Source organism: Bombus huntii, chromosome 4, assembly GCF_024542735.1.
Source record: "Bombus huntii isolate Logan2020A chromosome 4, iyBomHunt1.1, whole genome shotgun sequence".
Lineage (NCBI taxonomy): Eukaryota > Metazoa > Arthropoda > Insecta > Hymenoptera > Apidae > Bombus > Bombus huntii.
In genome coordinates this window covers 15,866,440-15,893,480 of record NC_066241.1, presented here as the reverse complement: position 1 = coordinate 15,893,480, position 27,041 = coordinate 15,866,440, and the positions used below count along the sequence as shown (strand labels likewise).

Here is a 27,041-nt window from a genome sequence, read left to right as displayed (position 1 = left end):
CAATTATAAAATTATTAGAAAACCAAGTCGAAAATATGGAATAAACCTTTTTTCATCTGACGCTACATTTTCAAGAAAATTGAACCAAATATGAAAGAACATTATTTTATACCTTTGTTTTGTTTTTCACGTAGGATCCTTATTGTATCACATTTGTTGAGATCCCCTCTTTGATAGGATTTATGAGAACATTATGAGAAAGTGTTGTAATAACGAAAAAATATTACTAGAAAAACTGCAAAGAAGGATAAAAAATGTTAATGCTGCATATGATTCAAATAAGTAATTTCGTATCAATAACAAGAATTCAAGAATCTTCGTCTCGCAAAGTCAATCTTCAAATATTATACTACAAGTAATATTTTTGTCTTGTCTTGTCTTGTTTTGTCTTGTTTTGTCTTGTTTTGTTTTGTTTTGTTTTGTCTTGTCTTGTCTTGTCTTGTTTTGTTTTCGATGTAATATACTATTTTGGGACATTTAAATTCTGTTTATGAAATTACAAAATCAGATGTTGTTAAACGCAAGTTTCTTGTATGCAGAATATGTTATGAATTTGTTATGAGTGAATAGGTATGTTATGAATTTTAAGTATGTAAGTGCTGCCAATATTAACAAATTTATAAGAATTTCATCTTTACGTAACGATTTAAATGGACACATACTTAAAAATATAATACGTACCGTATTATACGGTAAATTTAAAAATTTGTGTCTCTCGATGGAGTAATTCGTGCATTAGTCAAATTCCAGAGATTTCTAACATAAGTAATGGAAAATAATCACATCGGAATAACGAAAACGAGTGAATCTCGACGCGATCTCACAGTTTGATACCGTATGATTCTGTAGACTAGCGATGCAATATCGCTGGGATTTGGTACCGGTTATTCGTTACCGTGTGTTAATGAATGTTATACATGTCATGACGGCAGTTAAATGATAGTGGTAATAAAACCCGAAATCGCTGGATCACTGTGCTTCATTATTTTAAAAAATATTTCAGCGTTGTGTAATTTGAAATTGTAGAATCAAATTATATGTTCCACTGTAAGTTGATATAGAAGCTGCCAGAAAACGTGATATTTGTCGTGACATTCAGAACGCCGTTGATTGGAAAATTAATTTTTAACAATAACCAATCAACGTGTGTCCCGAACAAACTTGAAAGCTCGAACAATCCAGGCGGAATATACATATTCTAGTTTTCCATCGGTATACATATTCGAGCCATTAATCAGTATAGACATATTTCAATATTCAATCAGTATACATATTCTAATAATCGATTAGCAGAAACATCATAATACAAACAACAAAATACATGCATTATGCTATACTCCATTGCACACTTGTACTTTTTTATTAAAGTACAAGTTCCCTAGTACTATTGCGTTCAAAAAAGTGTAAACTTCGATTCTTCTTACCCAATCACTGATATACCGTGGCTGATAACAATAACTATATCAGCACACAACGTCTGTGTCCACTACCGGACATAAACGCGTCCGTACAATACTGAATATATGTTTTAAGAAATCCATCACTTCCTGGAACAAACAAGCCGTTTATGTTTATTGCTAACGAGGGTTTTGCTCATTCATACAGAGTAATTAGACGGGAAAGAATTGCGTTTGTTAAAAAACATTAGAATTAGAATCTACAACAGTGGTCTAAAATCACTTTCACGGATGAGACAATGTTCAATTTAATTTTGATAGAAAAATATATAAGACACTACTAGAGAGATAAAGATTGTAACAAATTCACAATCGAAGATGGTGGAGAGATTCAGTCCTCGTCTGGAGTGCAATGACTATTAATGGAATCGATACCATACATCGCATAGCGGGACTGTTTTACGTAGGTACATAGAAATAATTAAAGATGTGCTACTCCCACCTGCCCGTGATCGAATGCCAAACGACCGGAACTACCAAGTCGATATTGATTCGAAGCGCATGGCTCGGGTATTAAGCAATTTTTAAGCGAACAAAGTATTAAATAAAGCGATGGAAACGTTATGGATCGACGTCAAAAAATTCGTGAAGGAATAAACCCAACGAATTTAGAAGAATTGTATCTATTGTTATCGAAAATGGTCGAAAGTCTATACCAAGAAAGAGATGCATTAAATTAATACAATTTATGCCACCAAAATATGGCGAGACTATAAAACAAAACGCTATACAAACTAGATATTAATGCATTATAAATTAAAAACCAATAAATATGTAAAACGTGAAAAGCACGCTCGCTTATAATATTGCAGTTGATATTAAAAATCGTAATAAAATGTATTAATATTGAAAGGTAAGCTTTGTTTGGCTATCATATAAAGTAATGTTTAAACTTACTCCGCATGCAAGAAACTTACGTTTGCTCCTATCTAATTTTGCAATCTCGTAAACAAAATTAGAATTTGCAACTGTCCGTAAGTATATGACCGTCACTATCGTTCATGTAACATTGTGCTATATGCATAAATAGTGCACCACATTCTCCAATTATTATTGAACGTTTTACTAATTAATAGTGCTAATCGAATCAGTTCTTCAATTATTTTAAAAGCTACTACTAATAACAAAATTGTCAAACTAGTGAATATGTTAGTATCTCATATTCATTAATTAGAAGCTACTAAATCTTAAGTTGATATTCAAGCGTAAAATAAATTCCATAGTACATAAATCGTGGCATATTAATTGGATAGGAACTGAGAGAAATGAAAAACGAAGAAACAAATACTAGGATAAGTAAGAGGGAAAAGGGAGAAATAGAAGAAGAAATGGACTAGATGGAGGAATGATTAAGGAAGGAATTTTCTGAAAAACACGAGAATTTGCTCTCGACTTGAAGAGGAAAAATTTTGTTGGCTGAATTCTTACAGCCACGTTCTAATTATCCTGCCTGAACGGTAACGGCGCGCGGCGGACTATAAATCAGGATTGGTTGGCGCTGTATCCTATTGACGCTATACATTATGGTACTCATTGTTCAAACAGATTGGCTAAATGATGTTTCAAAATACTATAATTAATAGCCATGTTATATTTTAATTGAAAGTATTAAATATGTATGTAAAAGTATCTGTGCATCTATCCTATTATTTGTAAAATTGTTGCACTCATTTAATTTTCTTATGTTCCGTTAATATTGACTTATACTAAGGTAAATACGTGTCCTATAATTATTAATTTATTATTTTCGTTAATTGAACTAAGTTATTAAATATAAAATATTTCTTGATTATAGGTGTACATGATATTTTCTAGTTTTCCTTCTAGGAAATTTTATTCAAATTATATAAACGATATTAAATTATTAAAATATAATAATAAAACATAATATTGCATAAATATCTATTTGATTTAATATTTGCTTCCATAATGTTATAAATTTCAATTTTTTAATGCATCGTCTAAAACTTTATTTAATCATTTCCATGACCGTAATTTTAAATATCTAATAAAATAAATCGAAGCCTTGGATAATAATAATTCGTCGATCATCGACGGATATGTCACGTAAAATAAAAAGAAATTTAAGAAAGAAAAGAAACTTTTTTTCTGGTTTATAATACACTTCCGAGCTCTAGGCGTGACTGTTCAAGACTGAATTGGATGATTTTAGGGAGAGTATTTAAATTCCTTTATTCGTGGGAGTGGGAAAAGGCTTCGATCATATATTTCTGAGAACGGATAGAGTGACCGGATGTTATCCCGATGGTCACTCATGCTAAGGCGCTTGGAATTTCGCTATCTTATCGCTTTGTTTAGTCGGATTTCATCTGTGACAGATACGTCAGGTTATAATAGCCTGTATAGTGTACAGTATGTTATACAGGGTGTTCAGTTACTGTTTTAAAATAATTTAAGGGGTGATTTTTGATGCCGAAATATGACGAAAATCAAGAATAAAAGAATTGCGTTTTCGGCTTTGTTTTTTATTGCTATTTGCGCCAGTTCTCTTGTTAGCACTATTGCCGATACACGATTACATTAAGATTGTTCTGTTATTTTATTTTATGTAATGTCAAACATCGTTTGTCTTTACTGGATAGTATTTTTTAATGTTTATATTTATCACGTTGCTTTATTTTCGAAGACCAAGAGAAAGATAAGATTATATTTAGTAAATATATAATTTTATTATAATAAATATACAAATATCGAATGTGAAAAGTAAAGATTTAAATATCCGAATTAGTACCAAAGAGATTTCATACAGTAAATAACATACTTTAATTCCTAAAAGTATATCATCATTATTAATGTTATAGTAACATAGTATTTTAGTATTTTCTTAACAGTAGTAACACCAAAATTATTTTTAGTTATTAATTATTCCATAAGATAAATAACATAACATATGTATTTTTTAATAATGATATTAATCCTTATTCATCTCTCGCAATTTGATGTTGAGTTAGTTGTGTTAGTAGTGAGTTACTGAATATCTCAAAATCAAAATAGTCCTTCTAGGACCTCAACGATCTTAATCACTTCAGTAACTGACGGTTTGACAAGGTAGGAATGCTTTCAGCCTAGTAATATCAACGAAAGGATTAGATCAAAGGAAGAACGGACCCTGTTTCCATAAATTACTCCTACACTGTATTATGGCTTTATCACGTGTCTATCTCTATTGACTGTGAAAACATTAAGTCCTATTACATAAAACGACGTACAAATGTTAGACAAACTTCAAATTGAAACAGTTGACTGCGGTAAAAGAATTTTAATTAATACATTCTCAAAACTGGCTATATCCAGCTTTCATATCAAAGATATTTATAATTAACCTCCTTGTTGTTGTATTAACACATTTGCATACAATAAGAATGAAAAATACATTTGTAACTGCAACGTTATGAATAATATGAAATTAACAATTCAAGTTAATGAAAATTCAAGCAAATTTAATATTGTACATGTAAATAAATTATTAAATAAAGTTGCTGTGTATTTAGATTGTTAAGTAAGCTATATATCTTTATTTCTTGTTCTGTTTTCAGGTAGCATGGTTACGAGTGGATACACAAACTATTTTAACAATAGCTAATCACGTGATTACAAAGAATCATAGGATTGGAGTAACGCATACTGAGCGCAAAACATGGCATTTACACATACGCGACGTGAGCGAATCCGATCGAGGTGCCTACATGTGTCAAATAAACACCGATCCGATGAAGAGTCAAACCGGTTACTTGGATGTTGTAGGTTGGTTATTCATTACATTTCATATATTAAATGACATTTAATGATAACCTGTCGAATAACTACCTCCTCATCGACTTCGATATCCTTGAAATAAGTTGTCAAGATCATTATTATGAACTACTTTTTTCTATACGTATAAGGGGTGCCTGATCTTAGTTACCGGGTTATACGGAAAAGCATGTCAGGTATCATGTCGCGTGAAGCTGTCGATGTGTTATCTTTTCATGAATTTTAACAAGAACTTTTTTTAATATCTTTATAGTGGCATATAAACAGCGAAAAAATACTAAAAATTCCAGTCACTGAATTCCAAATGGAAAGGAGTAAGTAGGGTTAGAATATTTAAGTGGTGACAGCTGGTAGCCAGCGTAAGCGGACCGTGTAGGGGCGGTATACGTGAGTGAATCTAAATCCAGTGATGTTATAAGGAAGGAAAAATATATTGGATTTCCCACAAATAAGTACGACGTGTGTTCCATCAGTAAATTTGTCAAAATCTATTTTTTACAAAGTTCATTGTATGCGCTACCAAACATAGTTTTGTGTATAATTCAAAAATTATGACTAACTACCCCTTATACATATGTATAGGAAATACTTGTTCGGAGTGATGATCTTGACAACAAATTTCAAGAGCATCTAAATCGGTGAAGAAGTATATTCAACAAGTTCACTAATTTGGTATTGTATTATATCACGTATCTAGTATAATTTATTATCTTTAGTTGGTTGTTGTAATATGTACATATAATATTGATAATATTCTAAGTTTCTTAAGGGCGATGTAGACGAACGACTCTTCGACGTCGCGTTCTTGTTGCGTCATACATCTGTTTTTGTTGTTTTTAAATGGGGAAGCGAAAGAAGACATACGATACAACGAGAAAATAATGTCAAAAAGTCGCTTGTCTACACCGGGCCTTATATGTTGAAACATACAACAATTAGATATTGTTTAATAATACTTTACATGCGTCATATGCATCACATGATTTCTATAAGTAAAAGATAATATCGGAATACAATCTTAAAGAAATTAGTGCTGCTGATAGATTGAAAATGGACCTACTGACTAATGAACAAAAGATGGACAAAATATCCCGAATCATCAATTGATGATTATTGGTAAATGTAACATAATTATCCAATATGATGCTCTGTAAGTGCAGTGACTCCTCAAAAAAGATTGAGGAGATTGATACTCTAATTTGATCAAAGCAACGCTTTTGCTTCTTGTGAAATGCTAAAATATTTATGAGCAACCGGAAGCAACAAATAACCCGGAAAATTCACGAGAATGCTCGATTACATCTTGCGGCTGTGACGGAGAGGTTCGGCATAAAGGGATGGAACTATCTACTTGTATAATCCAGACATCTAAAAATTGTGTAAAAAGATGCATTACATGCAAAAGATTAGTTTGCTATGATGCATCTCTATATTTTCATACAATATAATTTTGTATTCTGTGATAGAAACCAGAAATTAAATATAATTATTTATGTCGTATAGTACTTGGCGAGGTGATTTTATTATTGCCATTATTTTATTATATCTTTTTTTAAGTACTTAAATTTTTTGTTGATTTTGCACTCGTCCATTAATGTATAATAGTCCAGAAATTAATGTTTCGTATCTAATGCTATCACTCAGATGAATGGCAGTGGTCAAGATGTATTTATGGATTTACTTTGAAGCATTTTCTGATCATTCGACAAGACAAAGATGGTGATCAACAAATAGTATTGCGTAGCTTGGAAACAATTCTAGGATAAGTGGTTAAAACATCCTTAGCCAAGACGTATACCACACAAGTAATCACATTCAAAATCATCTTGATACTACCAAAGCCCAAGTGGCAATAGTAGACAACATTGTTAACGATCTCAGACTGTTCCTAGAGTCAAATGTTTAGTAAATGAATTAAAAATGTTCTTCAACACTAAATATTTTTAACAAAGTAATAACATTTATTTATTAGGAAGTTCTAAATACACAAGTACGCGTAATTTTACGCAGTTTGTGATGTTCTAATATTTCACAAAAGTTTAAAATTCTCGAAGTTTTTAAATTTTTGAAGTTCATAGTACGAGAGTTTTGTAAACATAATTTGTGAAAATCGTATTTCTGTAGTTCCAGTTCAGAGTATGGATTTCTTATCAATTTCCTTTAATTTCTGAAAATGTATTACATGCTCTTTCCATTAATTCCTAATGTATATTACTTCCTGTTGCGTAAACTTTTTCTTTCAAACTTCTTGATAAGTAAAAATTCAGAGATACCAAATAATTGTCGAACAATATCGTTTTGTCTAAGGTCACTTTTTCACTTACAACTATTCTTCAATTTAATACGCTTCAAGTGGAATGCATGTTGTACAGTGTACATATATATGTACTTGTACGTTTCCGTTTGCTGTCTTTAAAACGAGCAAAAATGCAGAGAAAACAGAGAAAGGAAAAGCAAGAAATAGAGTGATGAAGTAGTTAAACAGAACGATAGGATGTATTTCTCAGTAGCTTTGGGTTTAAATGGATAATTGGATTTTGAACATAGTATAGTAAACATAATTGCTTCTGCGATAATAAAATCAGATAACAAACAATGATTCAAATATTGGCAACTTGCTCGGCAAGATCTCAAGATGTTAAATGTATTTTTCTTTGATTTTGATATATTATTGATTATCTTTCTCTTATTTAAAACTGTATGCCTATATAGATATCTACGCATACATTTCATATACATAAGTAATTTAATTTTTTAACGTACTCAGATATTTACTTATAGATATTGAAAATTCTTGATTAATTAAGCTTAATTGCTGTAGCATTATATATCCGTATTCACTGTGCTGTTGAATGAAAGAAACAATACTGTAATAATTATTACAGTAGTAGCTGAGGGTGTATGCGTCTTGTTATTGATTATCTACTTTAAGAAATATTTATGGTGGTTTTATCATTTGTTTCTTAAGAATTGGGAAAAGTGAGTACTTCTTCTTAATTCTGATCAAATTTCTGTTTAGTGGTTAGAGCAATGCTTGGAACACCATTACCTAATTTTACTCCCCGCGTAATAGGACGTGTACTACTGTTCGAAGCACTCTGTATTAGGTTGATCAAAAAATAATATTGGATCTTTTGCTAAAAAATGGTTTTAATCTTCTTAAGCTTAATTTACTTCTTAATTTGTTAAAAATGTTCTCACTTTCTTATGAAAGTGGGTTCTTTCGTGTTATAAATTGTGTTTTTTGTAGCCTTTATTACTATCTTTGTCGTAAATATTTTGAAACTCTTCAAATTTGTGACACCTATACATATTAACAATAAGTATTTTTTACCACTATAAGGGCAAATATTATAGAATTTTACACAAGAATTATTTTTAATGTTTAATACTAAGTTACTTTAATACTTTGAATATCATTCGGATTAATGAAAATATCTTTAAAGTATTGTTGAAGCAGAGATGGGAAAGTACTTTTCTATTTTGATCATACTCAAATATAATTAATGTTTTGATGATTTTTCTTTAGTAATTCCATATCTTTTGAAAGAATATACGATTTAGAAGCTTCATACAATTTCTTAGTCTTAATAATACTTTTGTTCTCTTGTTGAAACTTATCAGGATTATTTTCGCTCGTAAATTTCTCCGTCGTCGATTACGGTAAAAATACAAATGCATATTTATTTTCAACTAGAGCCTTATTTATAAATCACACAAGAATCGTTTAAAACAGAATAATAAAAGTTTACATCGTAGCGAACTAAAATGCGACAGAAAAATCCGACTAGAATCTTTAGAAAGATTTAACGTAATAATTTATAATGAAAATAATACATAATTTATAAATAAAATAATAAATAATAATAATAATTTATAACCTTTCCCTTTTTAGTGTAATTTGTAATTTTTCTCTTTTCAGTTCCGCCCGATATTTTAGACTATATGACAAGTACGGATATGATAGTCAGAGAAGGAAGCAACGTTACATTACGTTGCGCTGCTAAAGGATCTCCAACTCCAAATATTACATGGAGACGAGAAGATGGAGAAACTATACTCCTTGGAAATGGCGAAGAAGGTAAGGGATAATGTTGAAATCTACATCTGGTGTTGAAACCTAACCTTACACCTAACGTAAGGGCGTCAAATCTAATCTATTATTTTTTACCTAATATGATATAAATGCCATACTGAATTTTAAATATTAAAAAGCTATTTTTGTTAGACTAACATTAATACAATTCAAGTAAAACCGTCCATATGTGTTTGGATGCTTCCAAATTATTGCAAGTAAGATATATCTTGTATGAACCTCTTTAAACTAATTTTTTAGCCTTTAATCTTATCATCTGGCAATCATATACAATTAATAGCTACTGATAAAAACAATAGTTAATATTAGTTAGTATAGATATAAGGGTAATAATTAAAGACTAATGAAACCTAATCTTGCGGAGTTAGGTTATTATGTCTCTTCAATGCGGGGATATAATAGTAATTGAAATACCTATCTAATCACACTCTAAAAGTTTAAATAAGCTTTATGAAGTTTCAGGTATTCGTTATAGATAAACATAAAAGTTGAATTAAGCAGATGTATTCCTTCCTAAATAGTCAACAGTAGAGAAATGTTCTTCAAACATAACATAACTTTGAAAATAAAACAAAAATATCAATTTTTTGATCGAATTGCATCAAATGTTTAAATGTTCATTAATGTTAGATCCAACTACAAGTAATTAAACATAGAACTAAATAAATAATATTCATTAAATATCTTTCCACAATTTAACAATTCTAACATAATATGTAAGCACCTCACCATTAGAAGTATTTTTAAAATAAGTTTTTTTCAAATTATCTTCCTAAATGATGATTTGTCAATTATTCTTAAGTGTTTCATTCTTCCTTTACTGATGAATGTGTGCATGTGTATGTGGGCGCGGATACAATTAAACGATAGATACCTGAAACATTACGGAAGACAAGTGTGACGATGGTTAAATGAACATTATCCTTGAAGATTGATGAATCTGGGAGGTGCAATTCTTTCCTTTCTGAGATTAGATCTTGCACTGCTATGTTTTCACATGGGAAACTTTTACAAGAAAAGTGCATCAAGTGCACTTCGCAGGGTGTTAGATTTAAACTCTTTGCCGTTTGTAGTTTACCAATAAAATAATAGATGAAAAAACTAATCAATTATATATTTAAAATTATACAAAATAATTACAATTTTGTACATATACCGCTTTAGTATAATTTTCTTGCAGTATGCCAAATGTAGTACTAAGTCTAGGAAACTTCACAAAATTTTTCTACATTTATGTGAGTATAAGAATAATTAAAATTTTCTTTATATACATGTGTGTATTTTGATTTGTAAAATTTAACATTATTTTACATTAACATTTAACATTACATAATTTTATAAAACAAATTTAATAAAACGTAGTAACTTAAATCAAATGTTGATTTTACTACCTACTTGCAAATAGAAATTTGTTTACATTTACAGTAATTTCGTTGTAATACGGAACAACTTACCTTATCGAATATAAATATTGTTTCCTTTCTTTAAATAAAGATTTGAGGAAGTGTATTTTATTCGCATATAATTAGGTACCTATTACATTTTGTGCGATTATTATACAATTTCCTAAAATCAATTGATAGGCAGAGTGTAACTTGTAAAAAGCGATAAATAACTGCAATATATACATCTAGCAAGCTGTTTTCAGTAAAATGGGACGTCACTGGCACATTTCACAATGAAATAGCTGTGTCTCAATTTTTCGTGTACTTTAAATTCTATTCACTTTTAGATTTATAAAATTTGTCAATACATACACAAAGGGTTAGAAAATATAGGCGATATTTATAAAGCGTGATTCCAGATTCCAGATAATAAAAAAAGTTCATGTAATTTTACGTTAATTTTACGTTAGAAATATATTTTTTTATTTTACAATGTTGTGAATAACATTAGACTCTAACGCATTGTCTGCATTATTTTTTCAATATTTCTAAGAAATGATTGACAATGTTTGTTATACTCTTGATATGGCTGATATGTTAAGTAAAACTGTTATTGTGTAGGGTAAATTGAACGCTATAAGATATCAAATGTTACATAACGAATTATTGCCTTTCTGCGAAATAGAAGACAAGAAGACAATTTTTCAACATTACAATGCTCCTATTCATATAGTCGCCACTACAGAAAAGTGGTTTCAAGATTTCGAAATAGAATTATTACCATGGGCAGTATTGAACATTGATCTGAACCCGATCGAGAACCTGTGGGGAATTCCAGGAAGAAAAGTCTACGATCAGGAGAAGAAACCTATCTAAGAAAATGTCGTTGAACTTAAAAAAAAAAAAAAAATATGTTAGTGGGTAGTGTACCTAACAAATTAATAAAAGTAAATAAAAATAAGAAGGAGTTCACGAAATACTGAATGGAAACGTAACAGAATTAACATCGAGTTTATATTTTTTCACAGCTAAAAACATAATTTTAAGAGAAACTTTCATTTTTCCCAGGCTTCAAAAAAGAAAATTTTTGTTCCTTGTATCTTCAATTTTGTTTTATATTGTAATATAATGAAATTATATAAACAATTTTGGCAATTTTTGTTTTAATATTATGAAAAATTTAAAAATACGAGTGAGCTTATAATTATTCACTGCATTTTATTTATTTAAAGTTACACCTACCTCTGAGGGTTATTAGCGAATATCATATTATACTTACAATATGTACTATTATATATTAGAATAATCTGCTATTGACTTATGTACGGGGTGTATAAAAAGTAAGTATAAAAACCACGACGATGCTACCAATGACGATGTGATTTTCAACTGCTATGCTGACAATTTGGTGATCATGATTTAATATAGCGACATCTGTATGCAGGTCGATTCCGTACCAATTGACGTAAAGAAAAATACGTTAATCATGGCCTTTGCTTGTGCTTATTCGCCATTAGACCTACATAAAATAATTCGTCGAATGAGAATCACTCACTTGACGGTGCGACACATAATTGGAGAAGAAGGCTTACGTCCTTACAAAATTTACCACGTTCAAGCACTCCAACCAAATGACTTCACCACTCAACGAAGTTTTTGCCGTTGGATGCTGCATAAGCTGCAACGCGATGCACACTTTTTGGAGCGTGTATTTTGGAGTGTATCATTTACGGATGAAAGCAATATTTCAAGTTGTAGCATCCTCAATCGACAAAATGTCAGGATTTGGACTTATAGAAATGTTTGTGCAATGGTTGAAAAATTTAATCTAGAACGATTCACCATAAACGTATGAGCAGGAATTATCGAAAATCATATTATTGGCCCTACCATTCTGCCTACATTGATAAAAAGTGCAACAGCATATTTGCAATTTTTGTGTTCATGTCTCCTAAGCGAATTACATGAAAATATATTACGGCAGAGTCGTCACTTCATTTGTTGCACGATGGTGCTCCATATAGCCGACCGGATCACTAATTTTTAAACGAAAAGTTTGGATCACTGTGGATAGAATGTAGACCTGCTCTTCCCATGCGGCTTCCTTGTTCATGAGATCTGACGGCAGCGGATTTTTTTCCTTTGAGAGAAAAAACTAAAAAACTGTTTATAGTTCAAGTGAGCAAATTCCAGCTGTTGAACAGATTTCAGTCGTTGAACAGATTCCAGCCGTTGAACAGTTACAACATCCGATTGAATGTGGTCTTTACCATACAAAATCAATACGTAATCTTGGGAAGAAACTTGGCAAAAATGTAGAAGTGCGAATACGTAATTGTGGACAGAAAGAGGCAAAAAAAAAAGATGAATGAAATAAAGATAGATATGGCACATACATGGGATGTATAATAGTGGATCATCGATGATTGATCGTATACAAATTTATGTAAATAAAATTTGCAAACAAACATAACGAATTTTAAAAGTCAATCAAGTGCATTGTGTATTATTGTTGGGTTGATTAATTGGTTTATATGAATTTTTACACGTAACTAGAACTGCATGCAAAAGAGTGTCACCTACATACGTATATTGTAGAAGAATAATAATTGAGGAATATAATATATTGACACATTTTCGAATTTTTAAGATGAATTTTCCTAGGAGATGGTAGAATAAAAATATATTTTCAATATTCAGTTATATACCAGAACCATATCAATACGATTAATAATACCTAATTCTGGACAAAAAATTCTCTTAAGTCAACTAATAAATTTTTTTACTGATTTTCTGACTTTTATGTCATTGAACTAAAAAAAAGTCTTTTATAGACTCGAAGACATAAATCTATCAAAAATAAGTAATGAATCTATGGTATTTTGTATTATGTAGTGTTAGTCTAGTAATCTGCATAACTAATGTTATCAATAAGTTCATATATGTTCAAGAAAGTCGCAAAAATACATGTTTAATCCTCAAATCAAATGAAAGGATGGCTTTAATGTAAAGTTGGTTGACAATATATTGAATTTTACTTGTTATATATGTTTTTCACCTATAGCTCTCATTTTGTACTTCAATATTTTTAAAGATCGGTCTATAGGTTTTCTCAATAAGATTTTAACTAATACTTCTTGTCTTGCATTCGAATACTCGAATTGCTTGGTCAATGAATTATTGACTTGCTCATGTTGCAATATTTACAGCGTACGCCGTTTGAAAAAATGTTTCCGATACACATTTATACGAACACGGTAGAGGGCTAAGAAATATATGACGTACGATGAAGGTACAATGAAAATTTATCACCGGCGGCTTTCAAACTTATTTAGCGACTATGATGCGTGATGCAGCGGTCCTGTCGTTGCACTGCACCTGCACGTTGGCATGCCGATGACGTTAGAATGAAATACACAGGCCGCGTTTCGCACAATAATACCAAGTAATACGTACGTACTGATTCGCACACGGCCAATTGCAAAGACTTTATTCGCGAGACACAGTAACGATTTATCATTCCTTTGTCTTTCGACCGCATCGAACTGCTGCCTACATTCTCTCTCTCACTGGAAATGCCGAGCCAGTTACAAGAAAAATGTCTCCTGTATTTTAAATGCCTTCTCGTGTGTGCTAGGTTTTGTAACACCCAGACAAATTCCTTCCGAAAATGTTTGGTCTGATCCATCGTATATTTACGGTAACGGGTGGACATATGCGTTCAAAAATGCTGCAGAAATGAACATATTTCACTTAGGTTCAACGTCTAAATTGCTTCTACTGCTATTGGAAATAAAAAAAGACTGTGAAATTCCAGCAATGATATTTTTGAAACCAATGGATACATCGATAAATCACGTTTCAAATTTTAATATATATTACCAGTAAATTTTTGAACAAATGATTACGATTTGTTGATTATACAAGGAAGTGATAAAGATTGCTTCTAACTATTAGTTTTTCATTAATTCATGCATTCTACTAACATTCATGTTCTGTTTCTACAAATCGGCTAAAGTTTTTGGATACTTATCAGCGATAATGTAGGTATATTTTATGTTTCCCTTTTTTTCAATATGAAACACGTAATTGCAAATAAGATATTGTGCACATCTTTAGAGGCAATGTTTGTGCTTCTGAAATAACAATAAAACGTCTAAAAAAAAAAAAAAATCATAAACGCAGTAGAAAAGGTTTTGATGAATAATCCTTAATCGAATTAAATTGTGACTTTGATCATTCGGCTCTTCTTGCTTGTTTGCCTTCACTTTCTCGAATGCATTCTCGATAGCTTCTCTATTCCTCTTTTATGTATTTTATTTTTTGGATTCCATTTTCGCGGAAAGTGGTTTGCTCGCATTTACGTATGTGTGAATAAAATCGTAGACAAACGGTCAAATCTATTTGCTGGAAACTGTGCGCAAATACGAACGGAAAATAAAGTTTTGTCAATACATGTCACAGCAATGCGCGATTCTTTGTGGTTCGGAAAACTTGTTTATGGTTCTTGACCTCATTCGTAAATTCTTTTAGTTTTCCAACAACCGTTAAATTTTCGATTCTATATGTATTGTTTGTATTTCAATATTTGGCGTTCAAAATCTACTGTCTAATTTAAATAAAAAGATACTTAATTAAGAACCCGTATGAAACAAAACTGTATAAATAAAAACTACAGAAATTATTTAAAATTTAATTGTGAAAATCATTAGAAAAATCTAATTTATTCTTTAAAGAAAGTATACAAAATTCTTTTATTTTTACCTAGCTCTGAATAGAATTGAATTTAAAATTGAAAAATTTGAAAATCAAGTTACTGTATCTTTATGTGATTAATCTAGAATATATATTCATTAATTTTACATACATATGGGTGGTAAAAAAAGGAGTTTAGACTTTAGTAGTTTATAATCCTCACAGAGAAGAAGAGAAAATGATTAACCCTAACAAGGATCATAAAATCAATTCTGTCGATGTGAAAACATATACATATACACACCACTGTTTCCTTTGATGTTCACATTTGCGAGGGTTATTTGTTATATGTATCTTTTCTCTACTTCAAGTTTGACGTACATATGTATAATGACAATCTGCATAATGAAATATGCCAACAGGGTTCGTTGCTTGTGATGTTATCTTTCTAGCAAAAATTATTTGCTTCAAAAGGATAAAATAATCAACTTATTTCGTCAATCAGTTCATTTCAGTCAACTGGAAGGCCTGATAGTGTGTAACACAGCCTAGTTATTAGTATTTAATACATAAGCTATCAATGATTACAAGCAATTAATTAAAATAGGAATGTAGAGTATATTGAGTGGTTCGGTCAGTGGTTTACAGTTTATCTCGTATGCAAGTGATTACAGAGGGCAGAGTCGACAGGCGTTTCAATAACATAAATTGCTTCGCGCAGAGATTAAGCGCTTAGGTAGACAAAGTTAGAGCTCAACGAATCGAAAATTCAACCGGGAACGGCCAGTGTGACCGCCTTTTAGTTTTCCACTGTGAGATTTACGTTCTCCGACTGGCCATGCTCTATGTGCGGTTACTACTGTATTCACCATTGACACTACCGTACCAAAAATAGAAGCTGAAATCCTCTAACGAGCAGTATACATAATTTGAAATAATTTCCTCTACAAGTTTGTTACAGTTTTGCATCTTTTATAATTTTATCTCTTTCTTCTACTTTGTATTTTATGTTCCCGCTATCTTTTAACATCTTTCTCGTATTTTCAATTTATGTCGTAAGAAATGAATCAGTATTGAGTATATTTTTATTTTTCAGAAGAATTTCATCTGATTAATGAACAGACTACGTAAAGAAGTTAATTGGTATTAAAGACTGTGAAAATTATGTAACTGTATGTATTGTATGTATTGTATGTGTATGTATATTGTGATGTAAGTTACCATTATTTGTCAATTATATGCATGTAACAATAATATAATGACAGGAAATAAATACAATAATGGATGATATTCTTACGAAAACATATTTAAAAATTAAACTTTTAGCGAAAATCGTATTTACTACTTAAATTAGTGACGCTGAATTGTCATATTTCACACATCACAAAAATAAAAATAAAAAAAAACAATTTGCGTGGCAAGTGGACGACATTGTTTATTATTTTAGAATTTCTCTCTTTCATTCCCCGTGAATATTGATGAATTTGGACTCAACAGTCGGTTCATATCATTTGCTCTTTGTTGTCGATAAGAATATATTATGCCTAATAACAGGCAACGTGCATGCGATAAATAATAATATCACATATCACACCTCTGTCAATAAACATCAAAATCATATTCCATCCATTCAGCGAAGTTTTTATTATTGAAGTTATATTTCTGAAAATATTAATTCTGATTTAAAAAGCAAGAATATATTTTCTCGTACAACTTAATTGAAAAATCACAATGAACATTCCAGAGAAAGCTACGAATTACGACATCGGCGCTTTCAAGCATGGATAGAATCGATTTTCAAGAGCGCATAATTATCCTTTTTTTGACGTACAATCATAAGATGCCTGTCAGGTGGTTCATTAGATTCAGCTTCACCAAATTAGTCTAGTTACTCGAATTTAAGTCGTTTGAATTCCAGTAACGTGGCTTCAAATAAATGTGTAACGAAAAATAAAGGTATTGGTTATACATTATGTATGTAAGATATTAATTATAATGTTAATTATAATTCTGAATATAATACGAATTTTATGCATATAAAGTGTATACGTGACTGAATATAAAGTTCAAAAGAAATCGACTTGGTTTAGGCAGTTAAATGTCAAGAAGTACGAAACTCGGAATAACATAACAACTGCTATTCTCTTCAAATGAGGAAATAGTTGAAACCAGACAAACTTTCTTGAAGCTTGAAGTCAAGTGACTTGATGAAATAAAGATAAGACAATATGAAAGGATATTTCAAGTTAACCAAATACATAAAGGGGTTTCGAGTTACTTGCATTAATTTGAACGAGGCTTAAGACAGAATTCAAATTTCATTTATCAAAGTGAAACAAAAGTTTATACATACAATCCAATCCGTGTTATAAGACACATTCTGTGTATGAATATTTGCTATAATCTTTCTTTATAATTACAATAACACATAATTATTCGATTTAAATTCATGTTATCAAACCATACACCATTTTCTATGATTAGGTCACTAGAATATACAAATTTGAAAAATATTCTTGCACCTTCCAAAACTTTATGTTAGACTCTGTATGTTCTTATTTTTAATCGAGAACACCACTTCCGTGGAATATAAATACTTAATTCCTAATAAATTTTATTTTAGTATTTTTGGCATTTGTGGGTAAAAACGTATCATCCGTATTGTTGTGGTTTCTCAAAATTAGGAAACCTCCGAGGATTTTCTGAAAAAATTTGTAATGATCCTACTTTAGTTTCCCATGTTTTTAATTTTTTAAGTAAAATTATATTATGCAGACTGTTGCAGTATAAAGACTAAATATTTTTAATTTAACGAGGAAAGATAAATATGTCACAAAGCAAATGATAGAATTTCAGTTTTCTGGGATATTTCGGAATGATAAATAGGACATCTTAATTAAGAAAAAATATTTAATATAGTGTTATAAAACATACGTCTTGAGATACTTAACATTTTCATTCTTCTTATTCGACAGTCTACGTTTACTCGAGAATATAACCAAATTATATTTGCTATAACGCGATATAATCAGACGTTCTCCGAGTAATCTACAATTAACAAGAAATTCATGACAAGCGTTATGTACACCATGCAATTCGCCAGGAATGCATTCAGAGCATCGAATGCTTACTCAGATTAAACGGACTAACAAAAAGCCAGGAACGGACGCAGTATCGAAGGTGCAGAAGTAAAGAGCGACTCGGTCAGTTAACATTAATTTCGACCACGCTATTATGGATTTCTTGCGATGTGGAATCAACGCTACTGTTTCATAAATGATTGCCGACCTGCTAAATGAATCGATAAACAAGCTATATACAGGTACAGGTTAATACGAATAAATACGGTTTTCAGTAAGGTAAATTATGCGTGAAACTTTACAAAGTACTTAACGTAAGAAGTATTTGCTTCATGAATTGTTATTAATGATTATCGAAAAAATTATTTTCAACTATTTGGAATTGTTTAGTTTTGCAATGACATTTCAACTGTATAATTTACTGACAAATTACAATTTAGTCAATTAGTATTCAAAGAGAATGACGGAGAGAAATTCTAGAATGCTAATTCCATCCATGATATGCCTACGCATTTTAATCCAACGTTTTTCCAACTATGTTCGGAATATAATATATAGTTTTCTCTTTTATACCTCACGCTGTGTTTCTAATGCAGAAATAAGCTAAAGTTTTAGACTCAACCTTTTTTTACGTGCGACACCGTCCTGAAGAGGAACGACTTTGAAATTTTACCGAGTAAGTTCAAATAAAAACGTTACACGTGCATATACTATCATTTTATTTGTCTAATTCGTGCTTATATTTACAGCCATACTTATATTTTTTTTATCCCAAAAATAGTGTATTTAAAACGAAAAAATTATGATAACATTCAAATAATAAAACTTATATTTAATCATGTATTAAGGATGAAGAATTAGTAATTAGAAAATTAATTTTCAATAACTTTTCTTTTAGTCAAACAAAGAGCTTAATTTTTAGTTACAAAAATAAATTATATTAATTACACACTAATTAATGTAACATTTGATAATCTAGAAAAAATGAGAAGATATCTTTACTTTGAATCGATTAGTTCAAAGTTAAAAGTATAGCTTTATTGTAATTTTGTATAATGTGGCATAGATAGCGAAGATAAGTAAGAACATACAAGAAAAATGTATGCAACGAAGACTTATTATCAGATACTATTTTATATTTATATTCTTCTAAATATTCTCTAAATATATTGCACTTTTAAATATGTATTATTAGAAACCTAATAAAAACATAAGAAATATGCATTTTCAGAGAATCTCTGTATAATATGTAAACATGGAAATTGGCATTTTGTAATTTGAAACTATTATGTTTGAATATAGTACCATCATAGCTATGTAAATATGTAAATGTAATGTAAAAAGTAGAACCAGTAAAACGTATAAGTACATGTAACACATATATAACATGTACAAGTACACGGTAACGTGTATAACATGTATAAATACACGGCTACATGAATATGTATAAGTACGTCATATCATGTCTTACTTCATAGGAGTCTCATGGGCTACAAGTGCAAAAGTATTTATACAAAAGTATTGATAAAAGAAATAACGATTTATTATGCGTTAAAAAAGTTACTATATTATTATCTGAAATATTATGGGAACTAAATTGATCATTTTACATAACAAAATAATTAGTCATTTCTAAACAGGAAAAATTTGAAAAAAATAACCTGGAGGCAAATATTTTATACATCATACTGAGGAGTAGAAAAATTCTATCTGAGAGATCTCGCATTTCTCCAAATAACTGAAATTTTTAGCTAGTAAAGTTTGGTGGAACAATATACAGTGACGAGCAAAAGTGTAAATACACTCCGCTGATTTTATGTAAAAGGCGATATCACGACTAATTTTTCAAGTGATCGGTAAAGATTAGCTAACAGTAACTACAAGCTACGTCTGATTAACGAAATGTAATAGTTCATTTTCATTAACATTAATAATGTACAGAATATTTTATAATAATTGTGTTTTGAAACAATGTTTACAGTTTTGCACGTTTCGTCAGAAACGTTTATGATAACATGTAAATGTCAGGGAAACGAAACTGTCAATAAGCACTGATTATCCACTGTTTTGCTGTCAACTTTTCCACACCATTGTTAGTTTACTTTTCAGTTTGATATGCTTAATCCAAGATGAAGCCACTTAGTGAAGATAAAAAGAACAGTATTATTTGTTTGTGTGATAAAGGTTTGTCGTTGCGGCAAATTGCAGAGAAATGTGGTGTCAGTCATACGATAGTTGCAAGAATAAAAAAAAAGTATGTTAGTGCACCAATTTCTTCACAAAATAGTAGACCGCGACTTATTTCGGATAGAGCAGCACGTGAAATTGCACACTGTATTCGGTCGGATAGTTACAGAACACCAAAAATTGCTGCTCAGGAAATCGAAATAAGTGCTAGCAATCGGACCATTCGTCGCTCTTTAAAGAGAATTGGTTTACGAGCGAAGGAAAAAGAAAGTAAACCAGCTGTTTCAAACAAAAATATTAAATTACGAAAACAATTTGTTGACACCTACAAAGAATGGACGACTGAAGATTGGAAAAGAGTTATATGGAGTGACGAAACAAAAATTAACAGATTCGAATCCGACAGAAGGTCTTGGTATCGGACTTCATCCGAGAATAATGATCAACCAGGTGGTATAAAACAAACTATGGAGTTTGGAGGTGGCTTGTTGAGGTTGCACTACTCACAGAGGTGTTGGTCCCTTAGTTCGAATCGAAGGTATAATGCGAAAAGAGCATTATTTGACCATTCTACAAAGTAATTTACCTTTTGTAGTTAATTCCATTGGATATAATGAACGCGAAGTAGTATTTTAACAAGACGGGGATCCTAAGAATACTGCAAAAATAGTTAAAACCTGGCTAGAAAATCAAAATTTTTCTGTGATGAAGTGGCTAGGACAAAGACCGGATATGAATCCGATCAAAAATTTGTCGTCCATTTTGAAAAGAAGGCTGGCAAAATATAATAATCCACCTTCAAGTGTTCATGAATTATGGGAAAGAACACAATAGGAATGGTACAATATTGAACCACAAATAATTAAAAATTTAATTGACAGTATGCCTCGTAGATTAAAAGCATTAAAAAAAAGTAAAGGAAAATGGACGAAATACTAGGTTGAAACCTTAATTCGATGAGTATAATTAAAGTGCAAAACTGTAAACATGGTTTGAGATGTCCATTTTTGTAAAATGTTCTGTACATTATTAATATTAATGAAAATGAACTATTACATTTCGTTAATCAGACGCAGCTTGTAGTTACTGTTACCTAATCATTACCGATCACTTGAAAAATTAGTCGTATTATCGCCTTTTACATAAAATCAGCGGAGTGTGTTTATACTTTGCTCGTCACTGTATATATACTTACAAGACATGGACGCAATGATTTAAAACCAGCAATAAGAAGACTTTTGCGCAAAAATTATTCGAAAACATAGAATGAAATATTACAATAGTTTATAGAAGTTTTATATAGTTTTATTGAGGTTAAAGAATTTCTGACAATAAATATACCTACATATACATTTGATTTATCTGTTAGCTCTAAAATTACATAAAACGAACAGTCTACATCGAAGGTATGGTTAACAAAGTGTTTAAATGTATAAAAATTTAAGAATCCATCAATCAGTACGCATTAATGAATTAAATAAAATATTCGTAAATTAATGAATTAATAAAATATTTGACAATTATTTAATATTTGATATATATTGTTATTAATATTTATGGACTTTAAAAGTCATATAAAGATTGATCATTTTCAAAGTTCATTGTCACAAACAATAACTGTAGTAGTAATAGTTCTTTTCATGTTTCTATAGTATTTTTTTTCATTAAAAACATCCTGTGTATGAATACCACCATATAACATGTAATATTCCACCGCAATATATAACTAAAGCGAAACGTAGAAAAAAGTTATGTATGTATATGTATAATTGCACTTAAAAACAGAAAAAGAAGAAGTCAGATTCGCTTTTTATACGAGTCTACTGTGACTTCTAAAAAGAAAAACATAGTCTAAACGTAAAATGTACGAGACTGCAGTTTGGATATACGGTATTGGACGGAAGTATTCGTACACCTTTTAAAACAGCATAGCTTTTTTAAGATTAAGCCAAACAACTGGAGTTTTCTTCTTCGACATCCTACCAATTGGCATAAGTGAGACGCGCTTTTAAATTTTAAGCCGAAAGTCGTGGTAAACTGCAATTTTTACGGCTTTTAAACATTGCATTAGTAACTCATAGCAACTTTAACCGGTTTCGATGAAATTTTTAGTGTGTATTTTTTTTACGTGTCATCTAGTAAACTAATCCTTCTAACTTCTAAAAAAATCCAATTTCAAAAAAGTTATTGTGTTTTAAAGGGTGTACGAATGCTTTTGTCCGATACTGTAGTGAAAACCATTTGGCCGCTGATGCTGCAAAAGCTTCGAGTTTAGTATTTAATTGATTAAAACCATTCGGTTGTAGCAAAGAGAAGTTTATAGGGGTGTATTATTGGGAAACGTAGTTGAACATTCTCTTACTCCGCAAAGGTTTTGCAACTTTGAAGCACATGAAGTATTTCATTTCAATGCATCGTTAACGTTCTAAAATTTTACTATTTGAATACAAGTGAATGAAATATCTTGATGTGTGTACACAGGAAAAGTACTTTCTAATAGTATCAATTCACTATGTTATTATGATAAAACAATTTAAAATATACCTCGCAATGGTGTTCAATTAGTCTTATAAAAAATTTCCTTATGATGATTTTAATGAGCATTTGATTTTGTTACAGTGAGAATTGTGGAAGGATTTATTTTCAATATTACTAAAATAAATCGATTGCAAATGGGTGCATATCTGTGCATCGCTTCAAATGGTATACCACCTACAGTCAGTAAAAGAATAATGCTTACAGTACAGTGTGAGTATCTTCTCTTATAGCATTCTGTATACGATTTTATAACTTTATGCATACAGTGTTACATGTTCTTTACAGTAAGACAAATTTAATTTATACTTGCAGTTAGTCCAATGATTTCAATTCAAAATCAATTGGTTGGAGCACAAGAGGGACAAAGGATGACTTTAGAGTGTAATTCGGAAGCTTTCCCAAAGTCGATCAATTATTGGACAAAGGAAAACAACGAAATTATAAAAAATGGTATTTTGACTTAAATATTATAGAATTGCAGTTCGAATGCATTTAGTTATATTAAACTTTTTTACACATTTACGTAGACAAATATAAAAATTATAATAATACTTCATTAATATCGATTAAATGGATTCGTTAGTATTGATTATATCTTTTCAATTTTCTGAATTACTCCAAGCAAAATAAACGCGCATAAGTAAATATAAATTTATATGCATTCAGTGAAGTTAATAGCTTTTTGTGATTGAGTAACCAAAAGAATGAACATTCCAAAATTTATATAAAGCTCACCAGATGCTATATTTGTATACGTTTGTGTAGAGCATAATAACTTGTTACATTTAGATAAAATGAATCGCACTCTTCTTATTGACATTTCATCCTAGCTGAACTAATATTTCATACAATATCTCTGTGCAACGTCCATTTGTCATCTCTGGTTATAACACGCAAGTAAAGTAAACCAATAATGTTACTGTCAATCATGTTTCTTATTTTTAATTCATGTAATACACAGATATCTATCCTTAAAACTACCTTACGTGTATACAGGGTGCCCCAGTTTTTTTTTTTTAATTCTATCAATATATTTTATAGATATAAATAAAAGAATGATATTATATAGACATAGGTCATTTCTAATTTTACTAGAAAATTGTAAGAAATATTTAAATTGATCATTATAGATTGACAATAAAGATAATCACTATTACACCCTATAACAATTTTTCATCATCCCTAACAATACATTTTGATAAAATACGGTTTGATTTATAATTCATCATATCAATCATATTGATGCTTATTCTATACACGCTGTGGTCTATACATATCCTATTCCATATACTTTTCTGTTGAAGACCAAAATATTGTTTCTTACGTTATAACATATCTTTGTTACAACTTTGTAATAGGACATCAAACAGCCTGTTCCGAGATTGAAACACCCTATATACATTTATTATTCATATCGGATAAATAATGCTTGTCTTAACTCTGAAGATCATTTAGACGATGTTCTTTTGAAATATTATCTTAAAAAGAATGAGTGCCAATGAAAAATTTTAATGGAAATAAATTGAATTTTGAATTTATGAAAGTCAGCATTTTCATGTTATATGTTTACATTCCTATTAATTTCGTTTAGTATGTTGAATATAATTTCAAATTGTTATAAAAACAATATTGATAAATAAATGTCGAAATTAAATATAATTTGATTAACGATTTGTAGGTCCCAAATCTTCATATCCGTTAAATCAGACTTTTTTAACAGATTTAATTTCTTGAAGTTAGTACATACATTCCTTTTGTGCCTCGTACAGTTTTAACCCTATCTCTAAAGGCTCGAATGCTTTAAAATGTTAAAGACTGTAATGATTACTATTATACATGTTCCAATTCATTATTCGAGGCATACATAACGCTACTAGCATGGACAATTGACGTTTCAACATACTGATATTATTGTATCAAGTCGGCTTTATAACAATCACTGAATTCTGCTAGTTCTATTCAGTGCAGAAAGAATTACTTCCACGTCTGCCCCATTAACTAGATCCCTATGAACTATCTTCCACTTCTTCCTGTATGGTGTCTTCAATGTAGTTCACTATCGTCATCCATGTCCTTTTTTATTGTCGCATATTTAACTTTCGTCCAAGCATACAACGCTTGTAACAATAATAACAACAATATACATGTGTATAACAGCAATCCTTCACATTTAATTGCTTGCGCAATAGTATCATTGTTCATTAACAAAAAGTTTTGTAGAAGACTAAATTGTTTATATGCGAAACGTAATTTCTAATTCCTATTCAGATCATGAAACGTTCGAATAACAGAGTCAGATAATAGAAAATTCGGATAATCAAGATTCTACTGTACTATTTATATAATTTTCAGTTTTCAACTGTCAAATGATTCGATTCCAAGCTTCATGATATTTATTGGAGAGGAAATGGTGCCTTAAATCGGAGTGAACGTATACGACATTATTAATTTAAAATAACAGGGATAACGAAACGAAGGGATGCTTTCGCGTTTACGTGCTTGTATTCCTGGACTGCTAATTCACTGAAGAGCGATTGAACCGTACTGACTAGTTAATGTTGTTTTATTAACGAGTGTACGCACAGTACACGACACATATGTACCGTACATTACTGGGACAGTCTAACAACGTCGCAGTTGGATACGGGGAAATGCATGGATCCATAATTACGTCGAATAATGAGAGTTCGGTACTAAACTTTTCACGTGTGAGGATTATTTACATAATGTTTTATTGTTTTACATAGATATATGTGTGTGCACACTACTTGCATACTATTTTACGTAACCTGTTAAACTACCGATTTGAAAATTCGGAATATTTATATTCTTTTATCGTTATTTCATATATATTTTTATTTGCATGCGAAATCAAATTCTTGATGGTCAACGATATTTTAATCTTGTTAGAGAAATTTGTACTTGTTTCACTAACAGTATATCTAAACAATCCCAAAATTTTTTATAAAATTATACATTAGCAACACTGTCTATAATATGATATAAATATTAATCTTTGATACCGTTTTGTTTCAGCAATGTATAAAAGCCAAAATTATACGTTAATATCATAGTAAATTTGTTCTATCAAAACATTTGAATAATTAAGTTTGTTTAATAGATTATTTTAAACCTATGAAAAAGATTACTTATATAATTTTTATAAAAGCACAAAATTATTTATCTGAATTTGATTTCATATGTATGAAACTATAAAAGAATTAAAATAAATACAAATTTTCATGATTTCACAGAAGCGTTCTACGTTAAATTAATATAAACATAAATTAAACAATAATTTATTTTACTTTTACTCCAATATACGAGCACAATATTATTACACATATTTAATTTGCAGAATATTTTCGTTTCCGTACATTCATAAAATTTTAAAGAAGGACATTAGGTGTATTTATAAGATAAACGGCCAAAGAATATCTGTCATAAATGAATTTCTCATATTTTGTATGTTTGATACTACTAAGTCAGTCAGTCAATCCAATTTTTAATATCTTAATTAATACGTTAATCACTTTACTACTATATAATTTACTGCTTCAATATTGAACTTGTCAAAATTTATTATAAAAGATTAGCTTACATAACAGAGATGTTAGTGTTTCGCTATTTATATCTGTATTGTGATAGTAAATGTTTGAACGCATTGACGTTGTTTGCGCTAACATAGCGACAGGAAAAAACAACGTTCAACATGGACCATCCTAGTGCTGCTGTCGCCGTCGAGTACATATGAGTGCATGTTCGCGTAATTATTTCAGATAATGAGACACGATATTTGTATGGTAATTATTCGGAATAATGCATCCTC

General features: G+C 30.2%; 1 protein-coding gene across 1 annotated transcript in view; it reads left to right on the top strand.

Moving 5' to 3' along the window:
* Window positions 1-27,041, top strand: part of LOC126865057 (neurotrimin-like) — a 256,318-nt gene that overhangs the window by 208,062 nt on the left and 21,215 nt on the right. The window contains exons 3-6 of the mRNA XM_050617135.1: window positions 5,015-5,222; window positions 9,154-9,312; window positions 23,294-23,422; window positions 23,525-23,662. Coding sequence (XP_050473092.1) covers window positions 5,015-5,222; window positions 9,154-9,312; window positions 23,294-23,422; window positions 23,525-23,662 — 634 coding nt within the window. The remainder of the gene's footprint in view (window positions 1-5,014; window positions 5,223-9,153; window positions 9,313-23,293; window positions 23,423-23,524; window positions 23,663-27,041) is intronic.